This window comes from Castor canadensis, chromosome 1 (assembly GCF_047511655.1).
Source record: "Castor canadensis chromosome 1, mCasCan1.hap1v2, whole genome shotgun sequence".
Taxonomy (NCBI): domain Eukaryota; kingdom Metazoa; phylum Chordata; class Mammalia; order Rodentia; family Castoridae; genus Castor; species Castor canadensis.
Window position 1 is genome coordinate 193,353,438 of NC_133386.1, and position 23,164 is coordinate 193,376,601.

Below are 23,164 nucleotides of genomic sequence, written 5' to 3' on the forward strand. Positions count from 1 at the left end.
ATGAATAAGATGAGTAAGGACGTCAATGTCAATATCTTCATTCTTATACTATTGACTCAGGGTATGTCACCTTAGGATGTATATCAGTTTCCTGCTGCTATAATAAATTATAACAAATATGATTCAAACAATAAAAAGAACTATCTTACAATCCTGGAAATAAGTAAGAAATACAAAATGGGTCTCAAAATCAAGGTGTCTGCATGCCTATGTCTATTATAGCACTATTCACAGTATGGAATCAGCCTAGGAGTCCTTCACCAGATGAATGGATAAAGAAAATGTGGAATATAGACACAACGGAGTATTATTCTGCTATAAAGGAAAAAGAAATCCTGACTTTTGCAGCAAAGTGGTTGGAACTGGAGGTCATTATGCTAGGTAAGACGGACACAGATCCACATGTTCGCTCACATATTTAGAAGCTAAAAGAGGACATACACTTATGTAAAGAAAGGCTTACCATTTGCCCTCAGCTACTGGGAGATGATCTCTAACTCCCTAAATATAGGTTTTCAGACATGGAAACATGCTCAATCTCATTCATTACAAGGAAAAAAAGCAACTGTTCTCTAAAGAGATAGTACTTCAAAATGTAGAAGTCCCTAATAACAAAAACATGAAAAAATTGTCGCCTCTAGAAAGCGTAAGTTAATGTCATCATATAATAGCAATTAAACAATGATTTTCTCAACTCCACTCCAGCCCCTAGAACCTCAGATCACAGCGGAGTACATATTGGTCCCTCATGCACCAACAATAAACTGCAGGTGGGAAAAACAAAACAGAGAAAGACCTTGGTAGACCATCATCTGCACCACCTGCAAAAAAAGAATCCGGAAGCAGCTTTGGTGTAGGTAAAACAAAACAAATGACATTTTCCAACATAAGCCATTCAGCAATGCAGTACGTGAAGGTAAGTTAGGTGAGGCAAAGGGTCAGGGCCAATGTTCCAGCACATTTTACCCAAGACCAGCTGCAGTCATTTCATCTCTGAAGATGTAATGGGAATGGAGTGAAGAAGTGAATTGAGCTGAGATTTGCCTGGGAAAGCAAAGGAATGAACAAGTCACTGCATAAATGATTGAATAATGAACAGAAGATGCTCCTTATGTATTCCTGCATGTGTTATTATGACTATTTTTAAGTGTCCTTTCAATACTGGTCCTGGCATGGAAGTTTTCATAAGTGAGCTCCTCATCTATTCTAGCTCCCTCTAACAAATGCTTTCATCCACTGGAAGGAAGCCTTTCTTGGAGGCCTACATTCCCTCTCTTTTACCACTAATTTATCAGGATTTGCTATTTAGAGGCTGAAATTTCCACACACTTATTCATCTTTTGCTCCAACTGAATGTAACACTGAAGAGGAATGATTCTTTTTCTATCCTAAACTTATCACACTCTGCTTATTTCTCAGGATATCGCAAAGATCCAGAGAAGCCATTGCAACACAGGATTAGGTTGCAATTTTCCTACCACTAAAGGTAAATTCTTATGGTCTTGAAACTGACCATCTCACCTTTGGAACTATAGCTCTACCTAGAATAATTAGCATACCAGTAAAGAGGCTCAATACGGGGTATATTGGGGCTGTGGTTTTTTCTTTTATGATAACTTTCTGTTATACAGTATTTGATATGTACACATGTATATTTCAACCAATGTAACAACCGCTCCTGTAGCTGCCCTCTAACTCCTGCAACTTGCTTTTTATTATTCGGTTTTCCATTGGAGAGAATGATCCATGTAGATATCGTAGCACCTGTTCATTGACTTATTTTTTCTGACTTAGTAGCTTGAGCTTTATGACTATCCTACTACAAATATTCTTGCATGTATATGTATATGCATGAATATATGTATAGTATCTAAATGTTTTATATGTTAGTGAATATCCTTATACATGTGGTCACTAATTTCTCTGGAATAAGTACTTATAATGAAAATTCTGATTAAAGGGAAGCATGTATTTAATTTTAAGAATATTTCAAAATTTGTCTCCAATCTGAGATAAGTAACCTTCCCAGTATAAACATGTGAGGTTGTGTCACTACACATTATCACCAAAATGTGACTTTTTAAATTGATGACCATAAAATTATATTTCAACCAAGTAAATGTACAATTATGTGATAACTAGTGATTTTTGCATCTTTTTGTATTTCTACCGATCAGTTAGGTTTTCTTTAGTTATCTGGTTTACGCTTTTGTGAAGTTTTCCTTTGCGTTGGTTTATAGAAACCATTTCTATAGGATGGTTGCTAATCTTTTCATATGTAGATGTGTTACAGAAATATATAGCTGACTAAATTTCAAGTCAGCATCCAATCTTTTCTATTTTAGAAAGTTGATATTTTAGTATAGTTGAATTTTCAATGTTTTATGATTTGTGCTCTACTTTAATCTCCATATCTTAGACATAGATATTCTGCTATGTTTTACTCTCAATGCTTTAAAGTCTAAATCTTTATTCCATATGAAACTCATTTTGTAACCTAGGATCCAAAATTATTTTTCATATGTATAAACATTCATATTACAACATGATATTACACCATTGTCATGTTTCTACATGGTGGAGTTTTCATGGGTTTGTTTATTATTTTATTTTCTTAGTACCATTAATATATTAGTCTACCTTCACTCATACCAGACTGTTTTTATTATCATCACTTTACAATAACTTCTGAAGTCTGGTATGCCTTGTTCCCATCTTATTTTCCTTTAATATTATCTTACCAATTCTTGGCTATTTTCACTTCCATATGAAATTTAGAATACAATTCTCAATGTATACACAAAATTCTCTCAAGTATTTGATTTGAAGTACATTATCTTTATAGGTTAATATGGGAAAAATGTAATGTTTATAGGACTCAGCACTTATCATGAGCCAGGTCTATAGTTTGGACTTCTTCAAGACTTTAAAAAAAGTTGTATTTCTAATAAGAATCATGAACAGTCTCTGTTAAGTTTATACTTATATGCTTTATTTTTTTATTATCATAGGGAATTTGATTCATTTTCTTTGAGGTTTTTTATTTTTCTTCTAGTACTAAGAATCAAACCCAGAGCCTCAGCTTGCTAGGCAAGTACTGTAATACTGTACCACTAAACCAGCCCTAAAAATTATAAATAAATATCTTTTGTTTATGGTAAACAAATACAATTGGCTTTTGAATATTAACCTAATGTCAATGACTTTATTAGCATCAAAAAGAATTTATCTGGCAATTCTATCAGGTTTTCTTTGGAGATAATTACGTCATCCAAAATAATAATAGTTGTGGTTTCTCCTCATAATTGTGGAACCCTTCATTTTGCATGTCCTTTTGCTCTGGACTTCAGAAAAACACTGAATACATTTCATTATAACAGACATTGTCTTCTTTCTTCAGTCATAAGCACAACTTTGATGACTTAATAGTAACAATGGTACTTAGTACATTGAAGTAGATAACATTTACCAAGTTAACACAGGTCTCCTCTATTTCCAATTTGCTAATATTTAATCATGAAAATTTATTGCAATTTACCAAATAGTTTTCCTAGCTACATAGATCATATGACTATCCTTTTCATATGTTAATTTAGCAAATTACTTCATTTTATTTTCCAATGTTATCCTGGGATAAATGTAACTTGGTCTTGATTGATAATGGGAAGTGCTTTTTTCCCAGTTCTGATGCTTTTTTCTTGTAAAGAGGATAATGGTTCAAGGCCAACCCAAGTAAAGAGTTCATGAAACCCCATCTCAACCAATAAAAAGCTGAGCACAGTGGTCCCTGCCTATCATCACAGTTACTAGGCAGGAAGCCTAAATGGGTAGATTGCCATCCAAGCAGGCCAGCCCAGGCATAAACACAAGACCATGTTTGAAAAATTAACTAAAGCAAAAAGGGCTGGAGTTGCTCAAACAGTAGAGACCTGCCTAGCAAGTGTAATGCCCTAAGTCCAAACTCCAGTATGGTATGGCCTCTCATAAAAATTACCAAATTTTATATAATAAACTATACTGGTAAATATTCAAAAAGCATGATGTAATAGCAATCCACTAAATAAAAAAAAGAAGTTTTATTATTTCATGCATCTAACGGGAAAAAGAATGGAAAATGGAAAACGAATGAGCATCCTTCAATGTTTATTTCAAGAGAACAACTCTAAGGAAAAGAAGGACCAATTATTATTTCAAGCTTAATAATCTGTGGTCTGTAAAAGATGCCAAAAACAAAGTTAACAGGTAACAAAATGTTTGAAAATCTTTGCTAAATAAACACTTACAGAAAGTTAAATATAGAATTTTTTTTAAAGAGCATTGATATAAGGGCTGGCTTAGTGGCTCATTGGGTAGATAGCATGCCTAGCAAATGTCTATACCTGAATTCAAACTTCAGTAAGCCAAAAGGAAAAGGAGCATTTATAAATCAACATAATAAGAATATTTACAAAAATATTAACAGATAATTTTCAGAGAAATAAAATATCACTTTTAAGAATATTAGACAATGATCAAATAATAGTAAAAATACTATAAAAAAATTAAAATGAGATATTACTTTACACATTTTCCCTGCCAAAAAGGTAGTAAAAAACAATTATCACAAGGAATTAACGACACAGGAGTTTAAGCATACAGTTAGCAGCATTGTAAACTGGTGCATCAGTCATGGAAAGTGGTTAAGTTAGATGTCTACACACTACCTCCAAATTCTACAATTTTGTGTCCTAGAGAATGTATCCCAGGGAAAATTTCTAACTGAGTTATTAGTATCAGAGAAATGTTCTTGGCAATCACTAGGAAAAGGCATAGGTAAATTATCAAGGATAGTCATAATAGGGCAAAGCTACTGAAAGTGTGCTCCATGATAAGCACCAAACCTTACAATCTGTGTTACCAGTTCATCATGATAGGAGTTCAGGCTGTGAAACAGAGCTTTTAAAACTATTATAGAATTTTTATGATGCTGAAACCTTTTATTACTTATTACAAAAATACTGGACCACAGCATATCAAAAGTTTTTAAAGAATATGACCAAAAATGGCACAAAGAACTCTGCATGGCGATGAGCTCAGATAGCCAGAGTAAGGTTAGTAACAGGGAAGAAGGGCAGAATGAGAAGGGCAAAAAATCATATAGAACACTAAGGAAAAGTCAAGGTTTTCAGAAAATCAGTATTTTAGTAAACTGGGGCATTTAACTAAAATATGAAAACAATAAAAGAAAAAAGTAGTTAAATAAGATTATGCTTTATATCTTTGATAACTAATATATTTATGACATAGCAATCAGTTTGTCCCCTGGGTACACAGTCACTATTCCATGGCAATTTCTCCAATCTGTAGATAAAATTATCTGCATTGAGTATAAAGTTTTAGCCTTTAATGTCAAATATGTTACTAAAAGTATTCTTTCTTATTATGAAACCAAAATAATATTTTCAATTCTAGACTAACTTAAAGGATCACAATGATCTTAGCTTTCTCTACTCTTCTAACTTTGTAACTTTTCAGCTGAAATTTAATCTACACTGCCAGTGGAACAAAATAATGGCACCCAAGGATTAAATTCATCCTTCTGGGATTTGCTAGTCAACACAAGTCTTGGCACATCTTCTTCATAGTATTTCTAGCTATTTATGTGTCCACATTAGTGGGTAATTTTGGGATGATCCTACTTATCAAGAATGATTCTTCCACAGGATGTCTGGTGCAATTGCTAGTCTATGGTAGTTTTGCAACCAGTGACTGCCATATTCTGGCTGCTATGGCAGTGGACCGGTATGTGGCCATCTGTTATCCACTGCACTACCCAATCATCATGTCCCAGAGACTCTGTATTCAGCTAGTAGTTGGTTCGTATGTCATGGGTTTCCTAAATGGTTCTGTAAACACAGGTTTTACTTTCTCGTTGAACTTTTGCAAATCTAATGAAATCAATCACTTTTTCTGTGATATACCTCCAATTCTTGCCCTATCTTGCTCCAATATTTACTTCAATATCATGCTACTCACAGTCTTTGTGGGATTTAATTTGGTGAGCATTGTGTCAGTTGTTGTATTTTCCTATGTATAATCTTGTCTGCCATTTTGAAGATGTATTCTGCTGCAGGAAGGAAAAAAGCCATCTTCACCTGTGCCTGCCACCTGACAGCTGTCACCATTTTCTCTGGGACTCTTGCTTATATGTATCTACACCATCATACCACTGATTCTCAAGAGTGGGAAAAAGTAGCATCTGTCTTTTATGGCATAATTATCCCCATGTTAAATTCCTTGGTCTACAGCTTGAGAAACTAAGATGTGATAGCAGTCCTAAAAAAAATGGGGAAAAAAGTGCTTGTAATTTGAACCTTGATTTCTAACTCATGGTGGTTTATCAAGTAATACACCAGTGCTATCTTACATGTCTGTCTCAGAAACTTTATTAAACTCATGGGACAGGGAAGTAGTACATTGATAGTTATACATTATAGTTATACATTATAATATTCATTTCCTTGAGCTGGACAGTGCATCTACTTAATTATGTTATTGTCATTAAACATACACATGAAAGCAAAGATGGCAGCAGTATGTCAAGAAACATAGTTATAAATAATTCAATTTGTTTGCCAATTATGATATAAATTGTACTAAAATAAATTAAGTGTTTAGAAAGCTGAGTGTCTTCTAAAAACATAATTTTTGCACAAAATAGATTATGGCTTTATAACATACTCAGGAACATTGTGTATTCACTTAAGCCCAGCTGTACATTCAAGATCAAGTCAATCCACATTCAATGTAGGAAATGGAAACACAGCCAGACCAACCTCTCCAAAGCAAAGACAATGATAGGTGACCCCTGATGTAAACACAGTCAAGTTCCATTTTAGATGGTAGAATGTCAACTACAAGTATGGACCAAAAAATTAACAATGATATTCTAATTATATACCTAAATACCATCAACCATAACTTCTAAAGTGCTCAGTCTCAAATGTAACTCCAACTCTGTTTGTATTTCCTAGACAAATTTTGCCCATATCCTTCGTAATAGGGGGAAAACTCAAGATGACTTCTCATTAATCTTTTATAAGCACATGATAAAGACATACAGGACAAGCCATAGCTCTTGCCTATAATCCTAGCTACTCAGGAAGCGAGATCAGGAGGATCATGGCTGGAAACCAGCCTGGGTAAATGGTTCATGAGATCCTATCTCAAAAACACCCTCACAAAAAAGGGCTGGTGGAGTGGTTCAAAGTGTAGGCCCTGAGTCCAAGCCCCTGTACCTCCACCTCACCAAAAAAAGTAAAGAAAGAAAGAAAAAAGAAATATGGGACAAAACATCTCATATTGTGTAGCAACATTTAAGGTGCTGAGAACAGAGCATCTGGTGGGGTATCTTCTGTCCTGCCAGCTAAGGTGTATCCTGAAGAATGACTCTGCAGGTTAGCTACATTACTGTATGCTATGCAGCTCTCGGGAAGGAGGTCCAGGCCAATTATATGCCTGTAATCTTACCACTGCTACAAGGCATGAACACAGCTGAACACAAAGTTAGGATATTAACTCGTTCCTCAACAAGATTGAGGCAGGTTTTCCGTGTCTAGAGAATGTCTGCATCCTGTAGTAGATTCCTTATGAGGTCTGACAGAGAAAGGGACAATCTATGGGGAATATCCCAGGTTAAAATGAACCTCCTATATGTATCTCACTATTGTCCTGAGGTTGCTCTACTTTAGAAAGTAGTAAATATGTCTGCCTTGGGGATAACTTCCACGTGAAAGTTGCCACCAATTTGTCTGGGTTGTCTGAAATACATATTAACAATCTAGCTCTAGAAAGTCCCAAGAATGGGAGAGAGCACTGTCTGCATTGTGTGGCCTTGTGAACTTTGATATAAATCTTTTTATTTATTACAAATCCAAAAGTATTTTCCCTCACATTTTTATCCCCTTTACAACCTTCAAAACCTGTTATAAGCCCCATTTATGAGTAAGGAAACTGAGTTTCTTGATTCAAACCCAGGTCTTTTTACTCCAAAACTATTTATTCAGGACAGAAAACAGCTAAGCCCATAGGCTAAATAACACAGGATTGTACCCATATTCTGTTCACATTAACATCACCTTAAGAAGCAACCAGCCTGTACTATTTATAGGAAAGAGTTCTAAGATGAATCTAATCATCCAATCTAATCTGAGCAAGCCTGTGTTTTCATAATTAGTTATGCATTTTTGCAACATCTGGAAAAATCACACAAGCAAAGAATGCCAAGCTTTGTACAGAAACTCTGCATCTATGTCTAGGCAGCACATTCTGTGTCCAAGAAGACACTAATCACATGAAGATCAATTCTGGAAAACTTCTGTGTCTTGACAGAGGTAGTGAGTACAGAAACACAAATGATAAACTCTTATAGAACTGAATGAAATAAACATCACTAAATTTACATTGGGGAAATCTGAATAAGATGTGTAACAAAATCAATGACAATATCTTCATTGTTATATAATACTACAGTTACTGAGAAGTGATCTCTAACTCCCTGGAATGTCTTTCCTAATAGGAGATCTTTGTCATGAAGCTTTGGCCACTGAATAGTCTAACAGTGTAATTTATAGTGAGGGTTTGTGGATCCCATCAGATCCAACCTCGAGAGAAATGGAGACAAAAGGTATTATGATGACCTTCCAGAAAATGAGGGAAATAAACATTAATTACATGAGCAGCATTTGAGCAGGCCCCAATAAAAACTCAAAACCACAGGCTCAGAAGAACTTCTGAAATTGACAACATGGAGCATATGAACACATATTTTTATTATCATATTATTATTGTGCAGGAGCTACATTGGGGTATTTACAAAATTTCTTACAATATATCATAGTTGAATTCACCTCTCCATCACTCTCCTTTAGCTCCCCCCCCCATTCCTGGAATACTTTCAACAGGTCTCATTTTTCCATTTATACACATGAGCATATATTGCCACAAAATTTACCCTCATACACTCTTTCCTTATATCCTCCCCCCTCAAAAGGTTCCAACCCCCCCCAAACAGGAACTGTTTTGCCTTCCTGTTCTCTGTTTTTGAAAGAAAGGCTTTTTTGTTTATTTAAGATAGCTATACAAAAAGGTTCATTGTGACTTTTCCATTTAAATATGTATTATAACCCAAATTGGTTCATCTCCTCTACTTTTCTCCTTTCTACCTTAGTCTCGTTTTTATGGTGATTTCAACAGGATTAAAAATTCTGTATTCATTCTTGTGTAGAAAATACATCAGCCATATTCACCTTCTTAACCTCCTTCTTTTACCCTCCCTTCATGTTAGTGACCTCTCCTTTGAGTGACCTGTTTTTCATGCTCTTGCTTTTATTTGTATTAGATCTATGTCTCAAATATGAGAGAAAACATGAGGTCTTTGGTTTTCTGAACCTGGCTAGCTTCACTTCAGATGATGTTCTCCAGCTCCATCCATTTACCTGTAAATGACAAAATTTCAGTCTTCTTTATGGCTGAATATAATTCCATTGTATATAAATACCACATTTTCTTCATATGTTCATCAGTTGTGGGGCATCTTGCCTGTTTTCACACCTTAGCTATTGTGACTAATGCTGCAAAAAAAATGGGTGTACAGTTGCCTTTATTGTAACCTAACTTATATTCCTTCGGGTATATCCCTAGGAGTAGTATTGCTGGATTATATGACAGTTCTATTTTTACTTTTTTGAGGAGCCTTCATACTGTGTTCCATAGTGATTGTACTAATTTCCATGTACAAAGGTTCTTTACTCCCCAGATCCTCACAAACATTTGTTGGTGTTCGTGCTGTTGATGATAGCCATTATACCAGGAATGAGGTAGAATCTTAACATGGTTTTGAATTGATTTCCTTTATGCTCAAAGTGGTTGAGCATTTCTTCATGTAGTTTTCACAATTTGGACTTCTTTGAAACAGCTGTGTTCAGTTTAGTGGCCCTTTTTCTTTATTGGGTCATTGATTTGGGGGAGTTTAGTTTTTTGAGCTCCCTGTATATTCTGGTTGTGAATTCCTTTTCAGATGTATAGCTAGCAAAGTTTTCATCCATTCTTTTGGACTATCTCTTCAATCTGGTGACCATTTCTTTTGTTGTGCAAGAGGCTTTCAGTTTGATGTTGGGAGGGTAACCATTTTTTCTGTCTTATATGGCCTTGGGTCTCATGCATGCAGTTCTGGGGTTTAAACTCATTTGCTAGGCAGGTGCTCAACCACTTGAACCATGCAACAGCCCTTTTTTCCTTTAGCTATTTTTCGGATAGGGTCTTGCATTTTTGCCTGAGTTAGTCTAGACAATGATCCTCCTAGCTATAATATCAGCCATGTGATGTCTGGAACTATGGTAGACTTGTTGAACTAAGAACCATCATAGTAGGGAGAAAGATAAATGAAAGACTAGTACTTCTGTGTTAGTCTTGACTCCCAAAGTATTGCTGTGAAGGAAAAGTAAATCCCTGTATTTCAGTCAAAATATGTTGTCTTATCGTTTACTACCCATTGAACACAGTCCTCAGAGGGCCACTAGTCATACAATAAGTAATATTGAATGTCAATTCACCAGCCTCTAACAATATCTCTTCATACATTTGCTAATTAATCAGAAAGCTACAAACTCACTGAATCTAACTCTCTCCTTTCAGATTGATTAGAAGTAAATTTGAGCAAGTTTCAAGTTAAAGATAATTCAAGTCTAATTTCACAGATTTCAACCTGTAAAATTCTGATATTATAAAGTACAACTGTAATAAAGACTGTGTTTGTGAAGGACTGATTTATAAAATAGAGGATGCGGGGAAAAAGGAACCCTCTTACACTGTTGGTGGGAATGTAGACTAGTACAACCACTCTGGAAAAAAATTTGGAGGCTACTTAAAAAGCTAGACATCGATCTACCATTTGATCCAGCAATACCACTCTTGGGGATATACCCAAAAGACTTACTCCAGAGGCACCTGCACATCCATGTTTATTGCGGCACTATTCACAATAGCCAAGTTATGGAAACAGCCAAGATGCCCCAGCACTGATGAATGGATTAAGAAAATGTGGTATCTATACACAATGGAATTTTATGCAGCCATGAAGAAGAACGAAATGTTATCATTCGCTGGTAAATGGATGGAATTGGAGAACATCATTCTGAGTGAGGTTAGCCTGGCCCAAAAGACCAAAAATCGTATGTTCTCCCTCATATGTGGACATTAGATCAAGGGCAAACACAACAAGGGGATTGGACTATGAGCACATGATAAAAGCGAGAGCACAACAAGGGAGGGGTGAGGATAGGTAAGACACCTAAAAAACTAGCTAGCATTTGTTGCCCTTAATGCAGAGAAACTAAAGCAGATACCTTAAAAGCAACTGAGGCCAATAGGAAAAGGGGACCAGGTACTAGAGAAAAGGTTAGATCAAAAAGAATTAACCTAGAAGGTAACACACACTCACAGGAAATCAATGTGAGTCAATGCCCTGTATAGCTATCCTTATCTCAACCAGCAAAACCCCTTGTTCCTTCCTATTATTGCTTATACTCTCTCTACAACAAAATTAGAGATAAGGGCAAAATAGTTTCTGCTGGGTATTGAGCGGGGGGAGCGGGAGGGGGTGGAGTGGGTGGTAAGGGAGGGGGTGGGGACAGGGGGGAGAAATGAACCGAGCCTTGTATGCACATATGAATAATAAAAGAAAAATGAAAAAAAAAATAAAATAGACACATTTTCAGAGAAAAAGAAAGAGCAATCAAAATTAATTTTTTTCCTATGACTAATTAAATGGTAGTCAATGTGACAATGTAAAATGCATTAAAACAACAGTATCTTTAATGTCACACTAGGGACCAGATGTCCTTAAATTTAGGTAAGGTTTAGATTTTTTTTAGAAAGTTATTACTGATTGTGATGACAAGAATAACTAACTAGACCTAAATATGGATTCTTAGACATGAAATAAGGTTCAACCTCATTCCAAACAAGGACAAAAAACAGCTGTTCTCTAATGAAAGAGTACTTTAAAAAGTAGAAATCCCTAATGAAAAAAAAAAACATGAAAAAATTGTTCCCTCCAGAAGCCTTAAGTTAATGTCATCATATAATGACAAGTAAACATTGTTTTCCCCAACTCTACCCCAGCCCCTAGAACCTCAGATCACAAGGGAGTGTATCTTGGTCCCTTATGCCCCAAGAATAAACTGCCTGTGGGGAAAACAAAATGGAGAAAGACCTTGGTAGGCAGTCAACCTGCACCACCTGCAGAAAAAGAATCTGGAGCAGCCTTGGTGCAAGTAAAACAAAACAAATGACGTTTTCAACATCAGCCATTTATCGATGCAGTACGTGCAGGTAAGTTAGGTGAGACAAAGGGTCAGGGCCAATCAGTGTTTCAGCACATTTTACCCAAGACCAGCTGCAGTCATCTGTCTCTGAAGATGTAGTGCGAATGGAGTGAAGAAGTAAATTGAGCTGAGAGCAGCCTGGGAGAGCACATGAATGAACAAGAGATTGAATAAATGATTGAATGAATGAACATAAAATATCCTTCATGTATTCCTGCATGTATTATTATGACTAACTTTAAGTGTCCTTTCAATACTGGTCCTGTGCTTGGAAGTTTTCATAAGTCAGCTCATTGTCTATTCTAGCTCCCTCTGACAAGTGCTTTTTATCCACTGAAAAGAAGCCTTTCTTGAAAACTGACATTTCCTCTTTTTTACCACTAATTCATCAGAAGGCAAAATTTACACTCACTTATTCATTTTTTGCTCTAAATGAATGTAGAACTGAAGATAAATGTTTCTTATTCTATCCCTAAGCTTGTCACATTCTGCTTATTTCTCAAGATACTGGAAAGAGCCAGACAAGCCCATATCAACAGGAGGCTTAGTTTGCAATGCTCCCACCACTAAAGGTAAATTCTTACAGTCTTAGAACTGACCATCTCATCTAGCTGTACCTAGAATTACTGAGTAAAGAAGCCCAATACTGAGATATATTGGGGTTGTGTTTTTTCATTTTATGACAAATTTCTGTTATACAATATTCGGAACATACAAATATATATTTCAACCAATGTAACAACCACTTCTGCAACTTTTTTATTACTCAGTTTTCCTTTGAGATTTATCCATGTAAATATTGTAGCTCCAGTTCACTGATATTTTTCTGATTTATTTAGTAGCTTGAGCTTTATGATTATGCTACTGCAAACATTCTTGCATGCATATGTATGTGTATGAATGTGTATATATACATATATGCATGTATGTAAATATATGTATATTATCTAAATGGTATGCATATATATTTGTAAATATCATTACATTTGTGGTCATTAATTTCTCTGGAATATAACTTATATTGGAAATTCTGATGAAAGGGAAGCAGGTATTTAATTTTAAGAATATTTCAAAATATGTCTACAATCTGAGAATAGTCACCTTCCCAGAATAAATATGTGAGGTTGTGTCACTACACATTATCACCAAAATGTGACTTTTTAAACTGATGATTATAAAATTATATTTCAATCAAGTATTCATATTTGATAATGAGTTTTGCATTTCTATTGATAACTTAGGTTTTCTTTAATTATCTGGTTTATGTCTTTTGTGAATTTTTATTTTGTGTTGATTTATAGAAATCATTTCTATATGATGGATACTAATCTTTTGACATTTAAAGCATTACAAATGAATTTACCTGGCTAAATTTCAAGTCAATATGTTTTAGATATGTACATGGAAGCAATGCTAGGAATCTCCCTGTATAGCTATCCTTATCTCAACTAGCAAAAACGCTTTGCCCTTCTTATTATTGTTTATGCTCTCTCTTCAACAAAATTAGAGATAAGGAATGAACAGTTTCTTCCTGGAAGCGAGGGGGTAGGGGGTGAGGGGGCGGGGGCTAGGGTGGAGAAATGACCCAAACATTGTATGCACATATGAATAAACAAAAATAAATAAATAAATAAAATATCCAATGTTTTCTATTTAATAAGGTTGATATTTTCATATAGTTGAAATTCCAATGTTTTGATTTGTGCTTTTATGTTCTTTTAATTTTATCTCCATATCTAAGATGTAGACAGTCTATGTTTTACTCTCAATGCTCTGAAGTCTAAATCTTTATCCATTTGAAATTAAATTGAATCAAATATTATTTTTTCAGATGTATAAACATGCATAGCACAACATGATACATACGATTTGTCATGGATCTACATGCTGGTGTTTTCATACATCAGGTTTCCATAGAGTGATGGATGTGCTTATTATTTCATTTACTCAGCCCATTGATATATTAGTCTACCTTCACACCCATGGTAGGCTGTCATTATTGTTACTTTACAATAACTTCTGAAGTCTGGTAAGACAAGTTCCTACCATGTTTTCTTTTAAAATCAACTTACTATTTCTTGGCTATTTTCTCTTCCACATAAAATATAGAATATAATTGTCATGGTATACATAAAACTCCCTTGAATATTATATTGAAATTATATTATCTTTACAGGTTAATATGGGGGAAATGTAATCTTAATAGGACTCAGTACTTATCCAAGAGCATATCTACATTTTGGACTTCTTCAAGACTTTTTTTTTTAAAGGTGTATTTTCTCAATAACAATCATGAACATTCCCTGTTAAATTTATACTCTTATTTACTGAAATCATAGGGATTCCGTTTGTTTTCTTTTGTTTTGCTGTAGTAAGGATCAAACCCAAAGCCTCAAGCTTGCTAGAAAGTGCTGTACCACTGTAACACTGAACCAAACCTAAATATTTTAAATCAAATTTTGGTTATAGTAAACAAAAATACAATTGGCTTTTGTGTATTAACTCAATGTCAGTGACTTTCTGGCATCAGAAAGAATTTATCTGGTAATTCAATAAGGTTTTCTATGGAGATAATTACATCATCCAAAAATAGTAATAGCTGTGATTCTTCATTATAATTGTGGTAGCCTCCATTTTGCATGTCCTTTGCCCTGGCTAGGACTTCTGAAAAATATTGAATAGATTTCACCATAACAGACATTGTCTTCTTTCTTCAGTCATAAACACAACTTTTTATGACTTACTAGTAATGATAGGATTTAGTACAGCATTGAGGTAGATAACTTTTACCAGTGAACACAGTTTTCCTCTGTGTCCAATTTGCTGATATTCCATCATGAAAGTTTATTTCCGTTTTCCAAATAATTTTCCTCTCTACTGAGAAGATCATGACTGTCCTTTTCATATGTTAGTATAGTAAATTACTTTGTTTCATTGTCCAATGCTATCCTGGGATAAATGTAACTTGGTCCTGATTGACAATAGAAAATGCTTTCTCCCCAGTTCTGATGGTTCTTTCTTGTAAAGAGACTGAATTGTGTAATTGTCTCCACTACATGTACTCCATTTCTAGAAAGATGGAATGATATGTCTGACTGGTGATTCTGAGAAGAACACCCTGGCATGCTCTGCTCTGCCCTCAACCTCTTGGGAGCGTCCAGCCTGCTGAAGCCTGCGTCCTTACACTTCACTGGAGCTCACCTATGACACCCAAGGCATGGCGAGTCATTGCTACCAAGACTAGATGTGTAAGCCTGTCAAGTTACCTTGTTTATTAGCAACAAGTAACTTACTTAATAATTCCAAAGTTTTGGCCAGGCCCAGTGGCTCACGCCTGTAATCCTACATACTTGGGAGACAGTGACTAAGAGGATCATGGTTTGAAGGAAGCCCAACCAAAAAAAAAAAAAGTTCACAAAATCCCATGTCATCCAATGTCTGTTTGCCATGGTGCACGCCTATTATCCCAGCTACACAGGAAAGCACAAACAGGAGAATCACAGTCTAGGCCAGTTGGGGCATATGGCAAGAATTATCTCAAAAATGACCAATGCAAAAAAGAGTTGATGGAATGGCATAAGTGGTAGAGTACCTGCCTAGAAAATTCAAGGCCCAGAGTTCAACCCCAAAGTACAGAAAAAAAAAAGCAAAGTTTTTCTCCATGTGTCTAAAGGTGATATTATGGTCTCCATTTATACACTTTCTTTTAGTTCTCAATTAGTTAAAAACCTGTAAAAGGAGAAAATATCTGTTGCTGAAGGTTCCTTTCTGCCTAGCCAAAAAAAAAAAATTGTTTCCTAGATGCCTGGTTTTGGTGAGTGTAAATATGTATTTTGCCAAATGTTTACATCTATATTCACAAATTATTGGACTTCCAATTTTCTTTTCTTATATTTTGCTTATTTTGGTGTCAAAGTTTTTAGTCTTGTGAAATGAGATGAGGGATGTTCTCTTTTGAGATTTCTTAGGAAAATAATTTTTATATTACTATTAGTTGTTCCATAAATGTGTATTGATCTTTACTGGAACATCTTAGATTCTAGTGTTTTTGTAAGTATATTTTAAAATATAAAGTCAAATCATTTAATAGTTTGAAAATATCTAAGTGTTTGGTAAATACACACTGACAAAAACCAACTTATATCAATCTCTATCCCCTTAATCAGCATTCTTCAAGTAAATAAATAAATAAATAAATAAATAAAGTGGCTTGGCACAGTGACTCACACATATAATATTAGCAACTTGGGAAACAGAGATCAGGAGGATGATGGTTCAAGTCCAGCCAAAGCAAACAATTCATGAAACTCCATCTCAACCAATAAAAATCTGAGCACAGTGGTCCATGCCTATCATCACACTTGCCAGGCAGGAAGCCTAAATCTGTAGATTGCCATGCAAACTGACTAGCCCAGCTACAAACACAAGACCCTATTTGAAAAAAACAACTAAAGCAAAAAGGGCTAGGGTGTGGCTCAAGTAGTAGAGAACCTGTTTAGAAAGTATAACGCCCCAAGTTTAAACCACAGTACTGCTTCCTCTCCCAAACTGTGTGTGTGTGTGTGTGTGTGTGTGTGTGTGTGTGTGTGTGTGCTTCCCTCCTCTCCCGAACATTTCTATCTCCCAAACATATGTTTGGGAGAGAAACCACAAAAGTCATCAAATTGTATATACTAAAATGTAAATATTTTTAAAAGCATGATGTAATAGCAATTCACTATAAGAAAGAAAAGAACTTTTATTATTTCACATGTCTACTAGGAAGAAGAAATGTAAAAGGGAAAGAGCATTCTTCAATGTATTGTTCCAAAAGATCAATAATAAGGCCAAAAAGGTTATCAATTATTATTTTGTGGTAAATAACTTCTTGTCTGTAAAGGAAACCATAAACAAAATTAATACATGACAGAGTGTTTGAAAATCTTTGCTAAATAAAAAACTGAAAGGGAATCAAGTCTAAATTTTTAAAAGAGCATTTATAAATCAACTTAATAGGAATATTAGCCAAAGCATGAACAACTAGTTTTCAGAAAAGTACAATAACATTTTTAAGAATATTAGACAATATTAGACAATGATTAAGCAATAGTAGTATTAGAAAAAATAATAAAAATGAGATATTACTTCATACATGTTTCCCCACCAGAAAGCTAGTAAAAAAAAAAAAAAGGAAAAAACAATGCTTACATGTACTTAATGACACAGGAATCCCAGCACAGTTAGTAGCACTGTACACTGGCGCTTCTGTAGTGGAAAGTGGAAAGTGATCTGGCAATACTTAGTCAAGTTAAATGTGTATATACAACTCCAAAATTCAACATTTTGTCTCTAAAACTGTATCCCAGAGAAATTTTCACACTGAGCTACTACTACCAGAGACAAGGTGTTGGCAAACTGCTCTTAATCACCAGGAAAACACATAGGTGAATTATGAAGATAGTCGTTATAAGGCAGATCAACTGAAGCATGCTCCATGGAGAAGCACCAGACCTGGCAATCTGTTGACCAATTCATGATGATATGAGTACAGGAAGTGCAATGGAGCATTTTAAACTATCATAGAACTTTGGCAATGCCGAAATCTTTTCATTACTTTTTTACAAAAATATTGGCCCACAACATATTCAGAATTTCTTCAAGAATACGACCAAACATGTCACAGAGAACTCTGGGTGGCTATGAGCTAGGATAGCCAGACTGAAGTCAGTAACAAAGAAAAAGGCAAAATGAGAATATGGACATAATTTGCAAAAAATCATATAGAACACTAAGGACAAGTCAAGATTTTCAAAAAGTCGATATTTTAGTAAATTGGAGCATTTTATCTAAAATAGAAAGGAAATAAAACTCTAATTATATTTAAATGTGGTTTATATCTCTGATAACTGATATATTTATGACATACCAATCAGTTTGCCCTAGCACACAGCTACTGTTTCATGGCTTTCTCCAACATGTACATAAAATTATCTGCATTGGGTTTCAAGTTTTAGCCTTTAAAACCAATGTCAAATATGTTACTAAAAGTATTCTCTGTCTTATTATGAAACTGAATATTATACCAATATAAAGGATTATAATGATCTTAGCTTTCTTTACTGTTCTTTCCTTGAAACTTTTCAGCTAACATTTAATCTATGCTGCTCATGGAACAAAATAATGGCACCCAAGTGACTGAATTCATCCTTCTGGGATTTACTAGTCAGCACAAGTCTTGGCACATCTTCTTCATAGTATTTCTAATGACTTATGTGGACACATTAGTGGGTAATGTTGGGATGATCCTACTGATCAAGACTGACTGTTCCCTTCATACTCCTATGTATTTTTTCCTCCAACAATTGGCATTTGTTGATCTCTGTTACGCCTCTGCTATCACTCCCAAGATGTTGAAAAATTTCATATGGACAAAGAAATCCATCTCCTTCATAGAATGTCTGGTGCAACTACTAGTCTATGGTATTTTTGCAACCAGTGACCTTTACATTCTAGCAGCCATGGCAGTGGACCGGTATGTGGCCATCTGTTATCCACTGCACTACCCAATCATCATGTCCCAGAGACTCTGTATTCAGCTAGTAGTTGGTTCGTATGTCATGGGTTTCCTAAATGGTTCTGTAAACACAGGTTTTACTTTCTCGTTGAACTTTTGCAAATCCAATGAAATCAATCACTTTTTCTGTGATGCACCTCCAATTCTTGCCCTATCTTGCTCCAATATTCACTTCAATATCATGCTGCTCACAGTCTTTGTGGGATTTAACTTGGTGAGCACTGTGTTGGTTGTTGTCTTTTCTTATGGGTGTATCTTGGCTGCCATTTTGAAGATATCTTCTGCTGCAGGAAGGAAAAAGGCCTTCTCCACCTGTGCCTCCCACCTGACAGCTGTCACGATTTTCTATGGGACTCTTGCTTATATGTACCTACATCATCATACCAGTGAGTCTCAAGAGCAGGAAAAAGTGGCATCTGTTTTTTATGGCATAATTATCCCCATGTTAAACCCCTTGATCTATAGTCTGAGAAACCAAGATGTGATAGCAGCCCTAAAAAAGATAGGAAAGAAGTGCTTGTAATTTGAACTTTGATTTCTGTCTCATGGTGGTTTATCAAGCAAAACAACAGTGCTCTATTTTATCTCAGTCTCAGAAGATGTGTCAAATGCACATAACAAACATATGCAGTACATTTCACCCCACAGAACTAGAATACACTTCTTCTCACATGTGTATAGAACATTCTCTGGAATAAGTCATATGTCAAACCACAAATGAAGTCTTAACAAATTTAAGAAGATTGACATCTCAATAACATTTGACATTTACAATAACATTATAAATTTAGAAATCAATAAGAGGAAGATTGTGGGAAATTCACAATTCTGTGAAAATTAAACACACCATTCTTGAACAACCAATGGGTCAAAGAAGAAATGAAAACGGAAAACTTTTTAAACATTGAGACAAATGAAAATAGAAATACAACATACCAAAATTAATGAGATGCAGCAAAAGCAGTGCCAAATGGAAGCATGGATTCCCACCAGCAATGTCAGAGGGTCCAATTTCTCCACATCCTCACCAACACTTATTACCTAAATTTTTACTATATCACTGTAGTATAGGTATGTGTTTTTATTTGCATGTTAGTAATTATGCTGAGCACCTTTTCTTGGGCTGATTAGACACTCATTTTTTTTTTTGGGAAAATGTCTGTATAAATCCCTTCTCCGTTTTAAAAATTAGATTGTCTTTATATCACTGAAATTTCAGTGTTCTTTAAATATTTTAGATACTATATCTTTATTGAATATGTGATTTGCAACTATCTCCACCTACTCAAGGGTTGTGTTTTCACTTTATAGTATCCTCAGCATAAAAGTGTTTACTTTTGGTTGAAGTCCATTTTATATTTTTCTTATTTATTTATGAGTTTATTGTTTTTAAAAGATTGACAGACAAAATTATATTTATTTATCTTGTACAACATGATCTTTTGAAATATGTTTTATTGTGGAATGACTAAATATCACTAACATATGCATTGCTTCCCAAAGTTACCATTTGTGTGGTGAGAACATTCAAAATGTATTCTCTTAGCATTTGTCAAGACCATAATCCATTGTTGTTAATCATGGTTATTATGCTATGTAATTGACCCTTGAGCTTAATCCTCTTATCTAACTGGAATTTTGTATCCTTTGACCAAAATATACCCAACATCCCTACACACACTACCCAAGTCCCTGGTAACATTAGTGCCTGTCCTAGGGGTCCATGTGTTGGAAAGTTGGTCCCCAGTTTGGCAAAGTTACGAAGTGGTGGGAACTTAAGAGGAGGAGCCTGGTGGGAGGCCAATGGGGGCACTGGCCTCCTAAGGAATTAATTAGTTCTCATGGGACTCTGGTAGTTCTCACAAGACAGTATTTATTAAAAAGTAAGACTGGCCTCCCCCATTCTTGGGCATCCTGTCTCCTTTTCGCACATGCTCCCACTATGATGTCACTTGCCATGATGGGAGATGGCCAGGGAGGCCTGAACTACAGCCACCTTCTGAACTGTGAGGTGAACAAAATTCTTCCGTATGCGCTACCCAGCTGCAGATATTTTGTTATAGAAATGGAGAACAGAATAATGCACTTGAGGTGATTCTTCTCTTCTTTTTTTCTTTTTCTTTCTTTTTTTTTTTTTTTTTGCAGTACTGAGATTTAAATTCAGAGCCTCATTCTTTTTTTTTTCTTTGTTTTTCCTTTAATTTATTGTTGTTCTGGGGTACACTGTGGCATTCACAAAAGTTCTTACAATATCAAATATATCAAACTTGAATCACCCCTTCCATCTTTCTTTTTTCTCCCTCCCCCTTGCCGGGAGTGTTTGAACAGATCTCATTTTTCAATTTACATAGAAGTGTACACAGTATTTGCACCGTATTCACCTTACTATAGCCTTTTACCACATCCTCTTTCCTCCCTCCATTACCAACCCCCCTGCCCTCCTGTTCGCTGATATTATAAAAGAAAAAATTTCACATTTTTATTTAAGATAGTTTATTTTATTTTGATCATGTTTTCTTATTTTTTGCCTTTAATCCATTCTAACACAGCCAGCACATCCATATGTACTATGTACCATCATGTTTTACATTTTTGAATCCAATGTTTGTGTTCTTAACCACTATTCATATTCTTGAGGATAGAGCAGAATACTAGAGATTCTTAGAATTTATGCTTTTTAGAACCTATGAGCCACTCATACTTCTGTGCCTCTATTTTCTAGGAAAGACTTTGATATTTATGATTTTTGAGTTCAGTATATGCTATTTTGAAAATATCTTATTTTGAAAATAAGATGATATGTGTTTATGTGGACTACCTGCTTCCTGCTAATAATTTAGAAATATGCTGAGTACCATACAGAAAAAAATAAGAAAGTTGTACTTTTGAGAATGTAATCACTAAAGAAGTTTTCCAGAATTGATCTTCATGTGATTAGTGTCTTCTTGGACACAGAATGTGCTGCCTAGATATAGATGCAGAGTTTCTGTACAAAGTGTGCCATTCTCTGCTTATGTGCTTTCTCCAGATATTGGAAAAATGCACAACTAGCTATGAAAACGCAGGCTTGCTCAAATTAGATTGCATAATTAGATTCATCTCAGAACTTTCCTTCCTGCAGATAGTACAGGCTGGTTGCTTCTTAAGGTGATGTTTAACATGAACAGAATATGGGTATGATCTTGTGTTACGTAGCCTATGGGTTTAGTTTGTATTCTGTCCTGAATAAGTAGTTTTGGAGTAAAAAGACGTGGGTTTGAATCAAGAAACTCAGTTTTCTTACTCATTAAATGAGGCTTATAACAGGTTTTGAAGGTTGTAAAGGGAACAAAAATGTGTGGGAAAATACTTTTGGATATATAATAGATAAAAAGATTTATATCAAACATTTATGCCAAACATTGCAGACAGTGCTCTCTCCCGTTCTTGGGACTTTCTAGAGCCAGGTTGTTAATATGTATCACAGACAACCCAGACAAAATGGTGGCAACTTTCACGTGAAATTTATCCCCAAGGCAGACATTTTCCTACTTTCTAAAGTAGAGCAATTTCAGGACAATAGTGGGATACATATGGGAGGTTCATTTTAACCTGGGATATTCCCCTTAGATTGTCCCTTTCTCTGCCAGACCTCATAAGGAATGTGCTACAGGATGCAGACATTGAGGAAATGCTGCCTCAATCTTGTTGATGAATGGGTCAGTAACCTAACTTTGTGTTTAGTTCTATTAATGCAAAGTACTGCTCTTTAACAGTGGTAAGATAACATGCATACAGTTGACGTGGACCTCTCTACAGAAAGCTGCGTACTAATAGTTATGAAGATAACGTGATCAGTCATTCTCTAGGACAGACCCCAGCCTCGCTCCCATGACAGGAGACACCCCACAGATACTCTGATCTGAGCACCTTAAATATTGCTACACGATGTCTGATGTTTTGTTTCTAACTTTTTTCATGCGCTTATAAAAGTTTAGTGAGCATTCACTCTTGAATCTCCCCCTTATGGAGGATATGAGCACAATTGCCCAGGAAGACCTACAGAGTTGGAGTTATGTATGATACATATGTATGATATGCTTCAGAAGTTATGGTTGATGACTTTCACGTATATTATTAGAATAAAGTGTTAGCCTTTAGGTCCAATCTTTTTAGTCCATATTCTACTATTAAAAATGGAATTTGACTGAGTTTACATCAGGGATCACCTATCATTACCTTTGCTTGGGAACAGGGCTGTTCTCCC

The 23,164-nt window shown here is 35.3% G+C and overlaps 1 protein-coding gene and 1 pseudogene across 1 annotated transcript; both read left to right on the top strand.

Moving 5' to 3' along the window:
* Window positions 1–6,300, top strand: LOC109701590 (olfactory receptor 5AK2-like; annotated as a pseudogene).
* Window positions 6,301–18,511: 12,211 nt separating this feature from the next.
* LOC109701589 (olfactory receptor 5AK2-like) lies at window positions 18,512–19,441 on the top strand. The gene has a single exon (XM_074069423.1). The coding sequence runs from the start codon at window positions 18,512–18,514 to the stop codon at window positions 19,439–19,441; it is 930 nt and encodes a 309-aa protein (XP_073925524.1).
* The last annotated feature ends 3,723 nt before the right edge of the window (window positions 19,442–23,164 follow it).